The sequence below is a fragment of the Mercenaria mercenaria genome, chromosome 11, assembly GCF_021730395.1.
Source record: "Mercenaria mercenaria strain notata chromosome 11, MADL_Memer_1, whole genome shotgun sequence".
Lineage (NCBI taxonomy): Eukaryota > Metazoa > Mollusca > Bivalvia > Venerida > Veneridae > Mercenaria > Mercenaria mercenaria.
Window position 1 is genome coordinate 5,329,953 of NC_069371.1, and position 12,588 is coordinate 5,342,540.

Below are 12,588 nucleotides of genomic sequence, written 5' to 3' on the forward strand. Positions count from 1 at the left end.
TGCCAGTTGCTCACCATGGTTCCCTGGTAGAACGTCTCGAGTACTATATCGGACATCTGATGAATAACAATGTGCCAAAGCAGGCATATCTAAAGCATAAAACTCACATCATCTTCATTTTCAATTATGCCCTCTCTCTGAAAGAATATACTTGTAAAGGATCTTAAGAGAGCGCCAAGAAACTAGAATGATAATGGACGTATATGTTAGCGCTCTCGTTTTTAGAAGTTATGATAACATTTAAGAAAAACCCTGAACTTATATCAGACCACACAAGTACGATATATATGAGTGTTATCTGACATAAAAATGTGAAATATGCTATCAGAGCAGTTTTGTATCACGGTGTCCGCATCAGACAAAAAATAATGTCTTAAATAAATCAGGTTTTTTTAACCGAACCAATCTTTGACCGTTCATTAAGTCGAAGGATATATACCTCACAAAACAAAATTGTATGTAACATAAATAAGTTAACATTCACGTTGGAATTTGACCCACAAGTGTATAAGACATTTAATTTGAAAAACTGTTTTATATCATTTGGTTATTTTTCATTTGTCTATGAGAGACAGAAAATAAATGGACAGGAAAACGGACTATATATAGAATTTTAAAAATTACTTATTCTAATCTTTGTATAAACAGGAAAACACATTAACACTGTCAACATAGTCTGCATTTCCACTACCGTCCATGAACAGGCTCAATTAAACCGAGCCTGCAACATTTTCGTTTTTGACGTGTTGAGCGACCTGTGATATTTCATCTTTTCTCTATTTCATAGCATTTCTATATTCTCAAATAAATACGGAAACATTTAAACTGACCAGTCATTCTTATCCTTACTCTTAGTCCCGTTGTAGTTATAATATGTTCGAAGTCACTAATCCTATCTACTCGCTATAATTTGGATGCTTATTGATGCTGTTTCTGTTATTTCAAAGTACAATTTTAAATCACATGGCACATTTGGCCTATACGAAACACGACGATTTTCTACTTACACAGAGGATTAAAAGTGAAAAAAATTCACCTGGTTCAGCTTAGTAAAAGAACTCTTAAATATAAAGAGTATGAGTACATACCAATGACATAAGTAGGGAAGAAAAAATATATAATCTTCAGCTGAAAGGCGCAATTTTATCAGATATCTATATATGAAATATTGAGTGAACTTTATGTAAGTGATATCTAGAAAAATATATCCCAAGTATAATATAAATCATCAGTATAGAGTAAAATTGCATTGATTTATTCAATTTATAATCTATGTTTATACAAGTAATCTAACTATATTAGATAACGACTTACTGTCAGTATAATATAAAATGTAAATAAATACTTTCATTTACCTTAAGAATTACTTCTTTTCAAATGCGAATATTAACGTATTCTTTAATGCAATAGGAGCGCGCTGCTTTCAGCAAACCACATTTACAATAGAAATCTTATCTAATTTGATTTGAATGAGAGCAATAAAATTTATATATCTCCTTGAATATGAATTGTATGGGTATTTTAAATATTGTCTAATATGTCCCCAAACAAAACAACAATTCAAAATGTATTGAGGTGACTTGAAATATAGTTAGATAAGATTTATTTAAGTTAAATAGAACTAGAATCGTCTGCGTAATTTGACTGGGGGAAAATTCAAATACAAAAGAGATCTGCATCTGGGAGATGTTTGCATGGTGCTGATAGAAACAGGTCAGGATATATATGTGTTACTATATTAGGGACACAATATGAAGGAAAAGGTAGGAAATGCTTAATTAATTAATGATTTAATTAATTAGCGGAAAGGTCATCAAAATGACAATTATTAAATTACAGCTGTTATTTCTTATCTCTTATATCAAATTACTGTAGAAATGAGGGTCAATAAAAGTGTGTTGGTTTTTTTTTTGTTATTATGTATTCAAGCGTTATTTCTATTATCGTTCAGCAATTTGTAAGTAATTTGTAACTCTGGCGTTGATTAAAAAACTTCTGCTGAAAGCATTAGGTTTTATAAATGATCCAGTTTTAATATAAATAGGCCATAATCTATTTTGAAACTCTGATATCTCAAATAAAGCACTTATAATATCAAGTCAGTATTTCTTGTATTACAAGACCTAATTCAATGCTGCCATTATAATAATAAATATGATTTGTTTGATAGACTGAAAAGTTATACAAAGCGCCAGCACACTAGTCTCAGGGTTTTATTGCGAAGTCTTAACCGCTTGTACCTGCGTTTAGTTTCTGATGTTGCCTATATATCAAATCTGTTTCATAGTACTGCATACGTTTTAAACGATATTTTCATGACATTATTTTAAGTTTTTTTTTAAAAGAATACATTAATTTTATTCATGTCTTTCATTTCACCGTACATGGTACATATTAAGGTTTGAATTTTAATACCAGTATGATTAGAGGTCTATAAGACTGACTGAGCAAAATATGTTGTTCTCGTTAGATAGTTATTACCATTATCATCATCATCATCATCATCATCATTACAACAATACCATCATCATCATTTTCTTTTATTATAAAACTATCAGAATGTCGTTTGGAAGTGTAGAATGCCACCAAGTAAACTAATAATAGACTCGGTTAGACCGAGCATTTTCGTTAGAAATTATGAAATTTTCAAAACTGTCACGTCCCCTAGCTCGCTCCTAGCACGGGACTAAGTATCCCAAAGATCAAGAAACAACACTAAGCTCAAGTACAGGGCGACTGGTTATGGTAGCCACACCTGTATTTGACAACTGCTGTTGTGAAAGTTAAGAAATTCTATCAGAAGATCGTTTGCACTCTGTTCGAGTCTGTTCATTGTAGGGATAATACACGTTTTTTTCGTGTATTAACGTCGGCAGAAGCCCGCGGGATTGTTTGTGACCGAGATCGAAGGTCGAGGTCACAAGCATATTCCAAGGGCTTCTGCAGACGTTAATACACAAAACAAACGTGTATTGTCGCTATTCTTGCATAAAAAAATATTTCACGACGATTTATGTATTGTTTTCATATGTGATGACTTTACGATTCCGGTACATTTTTTATTTACCATTCCTGTTGTTCTTGGAAACGGTAAACATGTTTTAAATATCCGTATCTAGGGCCCGGAAATAAACAACACTAACAAAAGCACATCCTGAAGGTTTTTAAGCGATTTTTTTATCTCTCATTATTACAAACATAAAATTACCAATAATTGTTCATATCATTTCACAGTTTGGTGGACTCGATCACAATTTCAAGAATAATAACTTTACATTCGAGTTATATTGAGTACGGACACGCAGTTGGAGTACGGATGAGTACGAACGTAGTGTCAAGCTTCCAAGCTGTTTATATAAATTCCTCGAGAAATTAGATAAAAACATACCGACTGATACTTACCAAAATCATAAATATGATTCCTAAAAACAAAGAATCGCACAGGTAAACATGCGATTCTTTAACATTCACGGTTGTTTACAAAATCTGAATTGACGCCGAGTTCTAAAAGGGGAGTAAACAAGGGAAGAAACGAGTACGAACAATGTTGAGGGCAGCGCATTTGGTGTTAGTTACTGATACAGTAAAACATTCTATGGTATAGATTGCATTTTTAATGCTTCAAGAAGAGGTTTTTATGAAAGAAACAAGACGTAGATACCAGATGTCAATCTGCGCAGAATTACATATACGGCCCTTGGAAAGCATTTCAAAAATAAAGATTGGGTATTAACAGCACGTGAATTGCCTTGTTTGCAAACGATTTTTCTCCCGTTAATACATGGGCGGATCCAGCGAAAAAAGTAGTTTTTATGCAAGAATAAAAGTAATGACATGTGCAAGATATATCACAACTCTCGCACCGGCTAAATATAGAGTTGTAAAATTGTTCAGATACAATAAATGAACACCAAGATTCATTATTTGGGTAATTCAATGTGTGTTTAATAGAAATTTATGGCTGGTCCAGGGATCGAAACAACAATAAATTTATTATCCATGTAGTAAAATATTGACTCAAATATTATGCAGATGTCTCGGGTAATCCATTTATAAAATGTAGAATTCTATAATTTTATATTACGAATTTAATTAATTACTATATGTCTCTTGAAAGTCTGCTGTTGTAGCTTATATCTACTGTTCGAATCATGGGTGAATTGAGGGAAATGCACAATTGAAAAGGGCAAATATATTGTCGTAAAACTATGCTTAGTGTAGGTTTTCGTGTACAATGGCATTGTATTTCCGATCTCTAGCCCGTATGTTTTACGGGCAAGAACTTCGTGTAAGACTACACCAAATTTAAGCTTACCCTATATATGTTTCATCCCCATCCCCAACTTCACTATGTAGATACTTTAAATTATCTGGACTTAAATAATATATTTATATATTCCTTTCACTATAAATTATTTCAATCTTTAACATTGTAATATTGTTTAAATTATATGGTGTATTATACATTCATATTTTACATGAATATCTTTGTATCTCCTGGATTTAGGTCCCCACGTCCCCACGTCCCCAGATCTTCAATTTAGGCTAAACATGAGTGAACTTTATATTTAATTTTATTTTTAGTAACAGTTCCTGTATCTCTGTATTTAAGGTCCCCAAGTCCCCAAGTCCCCATCAAAGTAAAATGTTTCTGTCTGTTTTCTCAGCTGCTCAATATACCACTCTCAGGTATTTGTATTCAATAGTATAATCCCCAGTACTGATACTTTGACATTATGACTTTTCTTTGTTATTACATGTTGTTGTATGTAAATTAATGTATTATTTAAGAATATATAATTTATAGTCATGTACTTGAATATCTGCACATTTACTACAAAGGTTATTATTAGGAAAAATAGTAAGATATTAAGCAAAATCAAAATTTATATCAACAAAAATATTAACATATTACATATTATATTTGTTTTACTTCCCTGCAAAGGAAAAAACATGCATTATTACCAGTTTTTATATCTTTTGATCAAATTGTTCTAGAAATAGAATAGTAATAACTGTTCTGGATTTTACTGAAACATATTAAAAGCAACACACACACACAAAAAACAGATTGAAAAAATAGATAGATAGAAAAATAACACAGATAGTTTTGTTTGTAAAAACGTTCCATTAAAATGATATAAATTCAGTAGTAATGTTTTAACACATATATATAACACATGATGACTTGACCTAAAATATTTTCTTAAAGTTATTTTTTGATTGTATAGGTAGATGTATGAGATACAGAAGATTGTAGTAAGGTTGATTGTTCTATAAAGATATAAATAAAATGATGCCCTAAAACTATAACAAGAGCACCGCCTTGCGGGTGCTGACGCTCATCTGATTTTTTTTGTATAATAGAAATATTGTCCTACCCATGATTTTCTAAGTCTAAAAAGGGCCATCACTCTTGCAAAAAGCAGGATAGAGTTATGTTTCTTGATGTACAGTGTCCACTTATGATGGTGAAAAACTGTTGCAAGTTTTAAAGCAATAGCTTTGACAGTTTATGAGAAAAGTTGAATTAAACATAATATTCAACCAAGAAAATGATTTTTCTAAGTCCAAAAAGGGCAATAATTATTCCAAAATGCAGGATGGAGTTATGTTTCTTGCTGTACAGGGTCAGCTTATGATGGTGAACAAGAGTTGCAAGTTTTAAAGCAATAGTTTCGATAGTTTAAGAGAAAAAGTTGACCTAAACATAAAACTTAACCAAGAAATCTGATATTTTCTAAGTCCAAAAGGGGCCATAAATCTTGCAAAAAGCAGGATGGAGTTATGTTTCTTGCTGTACAGGGTCAGCTTATGATGGTGAACAAGTGTTGCAAGTTTTAAAGGAATAGCTTTGATAGTTTAGGACAAAAGCTGACCTAAACATAAAACTTAACCAAGAAAACTGATTTTCTAAGTCCAAAAGGGGCAATAATTCTTGCAAAAAGCAAGATGGAGTTATGTTTCTTGATGTACAGGGTCTGCTTATGATGGTGAACAAGTATTCCAAGTTTCAAAGCAATAGCTTTGATAGTTTAGGAGAAAAGTTGACCTAAACATAAAACTTAACCAAGAAATCTGATATTTTCTAAGTACAAAAGGGGCCATAAATCTTGCAAAAAGCAAGATGGAGTTATGTTTCTTGCTATACAGGGTCAGCTTATGATGGTGAACAAGTATTCCAAGTTTCAAAGCAATAGCTTTGACAGTTTATGAGAAAAGTTGAATTAAACATAATATTCAACCAAGAAAATGATTTTTCTAAGTCCAAAAAGGGCAATAATTATTGCAAAAAGCAGGATGGAGTTATGTTTCTTGCTGTACAGGGTCAGCTTATGATGGTGAACAAGAGTTGCAAGTTTTAAAGCAATAGCTTCGATAGTTTAAGAGAAAAAGTTGACCTAAACATAAAACTTAACCAAGAAATCTGATATTTTCTAAGTCCAAAAGGGGCCATAAATCTTGCAAAAAGCAGGATGGAGTTATGTTTCTTGCTGTACAGGGTCAGCTTATGATGGTGAACAAGTGTTGCAAGTTTTAAAGGAATAGCTTTGATAGTTTAGGACAAAAGCTGACCTAAACATAAAACTTAACCAAGAAAACTGATTTTCTAAGTCCAAAGGGGCAATAATTCTTGCAAAAAGCAAGATGGAGTTATGTTTCTTGATGTACAGGGTCTGCTTATGATGGTGAACAAGTATTCCAAGTTTCAAAGCAATAGCTTTGATAGTTTAGGAGAAAAGTTGACCTAAACATAAAACTTAACCAAGAAATCTGATATTTTTCTAAGTACAAAAGGGGCCATAAATCTTGCAAAAAGCAAGATGGAGTTATGTTTCTGGCTATACAGGGTCAGCTTATGATGGTGAACAAGTATTCCAAGTTTCAAAGCAATAGCTTTGATAGTTTAGGAGAAAAGCTGACCTAAACATAAAACTTAACCAGGCAACGCCGACGCAGACGCCGACGCCGACAACCGCTCAAGTGATGACAATAACTCATCATTTTTTTTCAAAAAATCAGATGAGCTAAAAATAATTATAGAACAGCCAGCAAAGTCCATTTAACTAGAATTGTTTTGACATTCTGATTTATTACTAAGCCAATAGTCTCTATGCGGTTGTACATTACAATTATTTGCTAATTTCATTTCAAGATGGAGGACTCATGGATTAGATTGCAGGATATTTTTCTTTCATATGTAGGGTTTTGTAAAATGGTCATTAGTTCTAGTCCACTTAAAAAACGAAAATTTAAAGAAAACATTCAAAAGAAGTAAAAAAAAAATATTCATTTTAATAAATATTGTACATTTGTATAGAAAAGTATAAATTCACCTTTTTCATAACAGAATTTTAGTGTACAATTTGTTTTGTGTGTTTGATGACTAAGCTTTTGTTGTCTTATGATTATCATTTTATCACAGTCACCAGTGTTCCTGGAATGTGTATGACTGCTTATTAAATTTTGCTCCCCACAAGTAACTGACAACTTCCCAAAATCAATCAAAAGTGTAGAATGAAGACAAACCAAACAAGAGCTGTCTCCATAGGATGACACATGCCCCCGATGGCACTTTGAATGAATAGTTATGGCCGATGTTAGAGTTTAGGACCTTTGACCTACGGAGCTGGGTCTTGCGCGCGACACGTCGTCTTACTGTGTCACACATTCATGCGTAGTTATTTTAAAATCCATGCATGAATGACAAAGATATGGACCGGACACGCCCATCAATGTACTATCATGAAAAATGACCTTTAACGTCTAAGTGTGACCTTGACCTTTGAGCTACGGACCTGGGTCTTGCGCATGACACGTCGTCTTACTGTGGTACACATTCATGCCAAGTTATTTGAAAATCCATCCATGGATGACAAAGATATGGACCGGACACGCCCATCAATGCACTATCCTTTAACGTCTAAGTGTGACCTTGACCTTTGAGCTATGGACCTGGGTCTTGCGCGTGACACGTCGTCTTACTGTGGTACACATTCATGCCAAGTTATTTGAAAATTCATCCATAGATGACAAAGATATGGACCGGACACGCCCATGAATGCACTATCCTTTAAAGTCTAAGTGTGACCTTGACCTTTGAACTACGGACCTATGTCTTGCGCGCGACACGTCGTCTTACTGTGGTACACATTCATGCCAAGTTATTTGAAAATCCATCCATCGATGACAAAGATATGGACCGGACACGCCCATCAATGCACTATCCTTTAATGTCTAAGTGTGACCTTGACCTTTGAGCTACGGACCTGGGTCTTGCGCGCGACACATCGTCTTACTGTGGTACACATTCATGCCAAGTTATTTGAAAATCCATCCATCGATGACAAAGATATGGACCGGACACGAAAATTGCGGACAGACCGACGGACGACAGACCGACAGACGGACAGACGGTTCAAAAACTATATGCCTCCCTTCGGGGCATAAAAATGCACCCCCTTGATCATAGCTCTGCTCTGTACCTACTGGTTGTGCAAGATTGAAGATTATATGCCTAACTTGATATAATATACATTTGTGTTACGTATGAAGGGTTTCTACCATATTTTAGACTAGTTTTAAAGATATCCTTTACTTATGAAATAGTTGACTTTACTCACAGAAATAGTTCACCAATCTTCATTAAACGAATTTAACTCGGCTAAATATATAAACTAAGAGTGTTTGTAGAGCTACATAAATTTTACATTTAAATGTTATGTTTAGCAGTCATTTCTTATATGCTTTTGTTATTTCATAGAAAAACTTAAGAAACTGCAACACCTTCTTTCGACGTGTCATTACGGTCTGTTTTAACATGACAGATACACTAAGTGATATGCAAACATTTATGGTACTGTAATATACAGAAATGTTTTTATATTCTGGCTATTCTATATTTTTCAAAAAGCAGAATACATGCACTATTATCTATCCAGCTTCTTTATAGAAAAAGAAAATGTATCAAATCTGAAAATTCTCTTGCAATTTGTTATAAGGAACAGTGTAGAAAAACACTTATTGAACAGAACTGCATGGTTCTAATAATATTATTGTAAAAACTGAAGATGATTTTAAACTGAAGTGTATGTATAATGCAAAAAAGTGTGACAGATAGCCATCAGATAAAAACTAAACAAATGTTCAAATTCAGGTATAGAACACAGACACTTTTAGTTACTAAGCTCTGCACTTCACCTACACCCCTGCGGGCTCCATGCCAATATTGGACGATCTGTGTATGAAAAGAATTACCTTGATCATGAGAGGCGACTAATAGGTTCAGAACACTTGATTTTGCTTTAACTCTGGGAATCAAGTTGGTATAAAGTTTTGATTCCATATCTTTTGATTTTATTTTGGTGTAAATATATGTGAACTTCACATATATTGTGAAGCAAACATTTTCTGTCAGCCCTCTATGGCGCAATATTAAACTTGTAATGTGTTGGTGTGTAGTAAAACACAAATCAGATCATATCAAAATTTGCCTCGATAGCCTTAAGTGGTAGAGCTTCCACTTAGAGTGCGGGAGGTTGTGGGTTCGATCCCCGGCTGCGTAATACCACAGACGTGAAAAATGGTACCAGGAGCTCCCTTCCTTCAGGCGCTCAGCATTAAAAGGGAAATGGCCTCTTCTCTCATACCCATGTGGCGATGGATCCCATCAGGAATGAGGTGTCGAGAGTGATTAATATAAGTTGTAGAACTTCCTTCACAATCAACCTAAAATAATGTATAAACTAAAATTCGCCCCTGCTCATTTTGAATTGGATAATCTTATAGTAGAAAGTAAAATGTTTAAAATATGCTGAAGTTGTGACAAAGAAATTCTGCTTATTTCATTTTAAAATGCTGACAGTTAGCCAGGGCAGAGAAGAGGGTTGGGGTCAGGACAATGTGAGCATTATCCTCAAGTACTTTTCATCCATTTTTTTATATTACGCAACACTTCAAATGCATCTCTGCAGGTAAACGTGAAATTTTGGTTTAGTACCTCTTAGCACAGGTGGTAGTAGCCTACCTAGGATACAGTATGGGTCCATGAGCCATATACCCTTACATATTTACCAAATGTTATGTTTTTCTAAGGAAAGAAATGCCAAAAAGTCATTTTGAAATTTTGCCCCTGTGACAATGAGCAATGAGAAAGGTAGATATGAACATTTTGACATGTTCATTGCTTCCAGGTCTGTATTTTTATGCCCCCGAAGGGAGGCATATAGTTTTTGAACCGTCTGTCAGTCTGTCGGTCTGTCAGTCTGTCCGCAATTTTTGGTCCGGTCCATATCTTTGTCATCGATGGATGGATTTTCAAATAACTTGGCATGAATGTATACCACAGTAAGACGACAAGTCGCGCGCAAGACCCAGGACGTAGCTCAAAGGTCAAGGTCACACTTAGACGTTAAAGGTTATTTTTCATGATAGTGCATTCGTGTCCGGTCCATATCTGTCATCCATGGATGGATTTTCAAATAACTTGGCATGAATGTGTACCACAGTAAGACGACATGTTGCGCGCAAGACCCAGGTCCGTAGCTCAAAGGTCAAGGTCACACTTAGACGTTAAAGGTCATTTTTCATGATAGTGCATTCGTGTCCGGTCCATATCTTTGTCATCCATGGATGGATTTTCAAATAACTTAGCATGAATGTGTACCACAGTAAGACAACGTGTCGTGCGCAAGACCCAGGTCCGTAGCTCAAAGGTCAAGGTCACACTTAGACGTTAAAGGTCATATTTCATGATAGTGCATTGACGGGCGTGTCCGGTCCATATCTTTGTCATTCATGCATGGATTTTAAAATTATTGGGCATGAATGTGTACCACAGTAAGACGACGTGTCGCGTGCAAGACCAGGGTCCGTAGGTCAAAGGTCCTAAACTCTAACATCGGCCATAACTATTCATTCAAAGTGCCATCGGGGGCATGTGTCATCCTATGGAGACAGCTCTTGTCTTTTTTAAAAAACTTATCTTTTACAAATTGTTGGCCGTCTTTTGGGCAAGTGAATACTCTATCAGAAAAATCTTACTTCAAAGCCAAGTTGCAAACCGTTTATGCACGGCGGGCAAGCAACGGTATAAAAACGGTAGTGTTTTCTCTATCCGAATAAATCCCACACATTTTTAGTACCAAAGTCTTCCCCCTAAACACACAAAGCACACCTTGCCAGTTTAAAATAGTGTTATAACTCTTCATAACAGGCTAAATGCAAACTAACACAAGACCGAAAATCAAATTGTTTTTTCAAAATGACTTTTGTCATTTTTTTTCTCAGACTAGAATGTGTCTGTAGGACACAGGATATGTCCCCCACTGTACATTTGCCACAAATAAGGGCAATAATTCAATGTTTGCAGTCTTAATGGGGTATAGCCTCAACAAACATTTTATGAAAATGATTCATTATTCTAGGCCCTATACCTTTTGAGCTATGAGCATCACAAACAAAAAAAATCCACTATTTTGGCTATTTCAAGGACAATAACTCTGTAATAAGAGCTAAGATTCTCAAGAAGAATGCCAAATGTACAAGGTCACATCACGTTAAAGACTCCAGCAAGGTTTCCTGAATTTACATGTAATACTTTTTGAGCTAGGCACATAATTAGGTGAAAAAGTGCATATTTTTTATTATTTCAGGGCCATAACTTTAAAAATAGGGGATGGAGCCAGCCAAAAATTTAGAGGTTTGCAAGTTTATATCATGATAAAGACTTATGCAAGTTTTCAACCATTTATATTAAATACGTTTGAGCTAGGTGCGTCGCAAGGTGAAAATGTACATTTTTGACTATTTCAGGGGCCATAACTCTAAATATAGGGGGCGGACCCAACTGAAAAATAGGAGGTGCATAAGTTCGTATCATGATTAAGACTCCTGCAAGGTTTCATGAATCTATATCAAATACTTTTTGAGCTAGGTATGTCACAAGGTGAAAATGTGCATTTTTGACTATTTCAGGGGCCATTACTCTGAAAATAGGGGGCGGACCCAAATGAAAAATAGGAGATGCGCAAGTTCATAACATGATTAAGACTCATGCAGGGTTTCATGAATCTATATCAAATACTGTTTGAGCTAGGCGTGTCACAAGGTCAAAAATGTGCATTTTTGACTATTTCATAACTCTGAAAATAGAGGGACGGAGCCAGACAAAAAATAGGAGGTGCGCAAGTTCATATCATGAGAAAGACTCATGCAAGGTTTCATCAATTTATATCAAATACTTTTCGAGCTAGACGCGTCATGAACTTCGGACGCACGGATGCGCGGACAAGACCAAATCTATATGCCCCCACCACTCATGGATGGGGTGGGGGGGGGGGGCACAAAAACATAATTGTAATAAATTTAAGTGAATATGGCTAACAGTTCTTTAAGTTCTTCAGAAGTTCTTGAATGTTCAAGAACTTAATACTAGTTCTAGAAAAATCTTTTACAGGGGAAAACCATAACCCTGTAGTTCCTGAATCACAATTTCAATCATTATCTGAATTTCATTTCAAGTTCATGAATTTCTTAAATTATTTAATGGATTTTCTGAAATGTTCATGAACTACATTTACAAGTTCA

At 34.8% G+C, this 12,588-nt stretch overlaps 1 protein-coding gene across 9 annotated transcripts in view; it reads left to right on the forward strand.

The window, feature by feature from the left end:
* Window positions 1-12,588, forward strand: part of LOC123531447 (uncharacterized) — an 81,360-nt gene that overhangs the window by 23,151 nt on the left and 45,621 nt on the right. For 2 of the 9 annotated variants that reach the window (XM_053518445.1, XM_053518446.1), the window contains exon 1: window positions 1,680-1,713. The exons of the other annotated variants lie outside the window; for them this stretch is intronic. In XM_053518445.1, coding sequence (XP_053374420.1) covers window positions 1,695-1,713 — 19 coding nt within the window. In that variant the 5' untranslated portion in view covers window positions 1,680-1,694. Of the gene's footprint in view, window positions 1-1,679; window positions 1,714-12,588 lie in introns of those variants that run through there. 9 annotated transcript variants of the gene reach the window in all.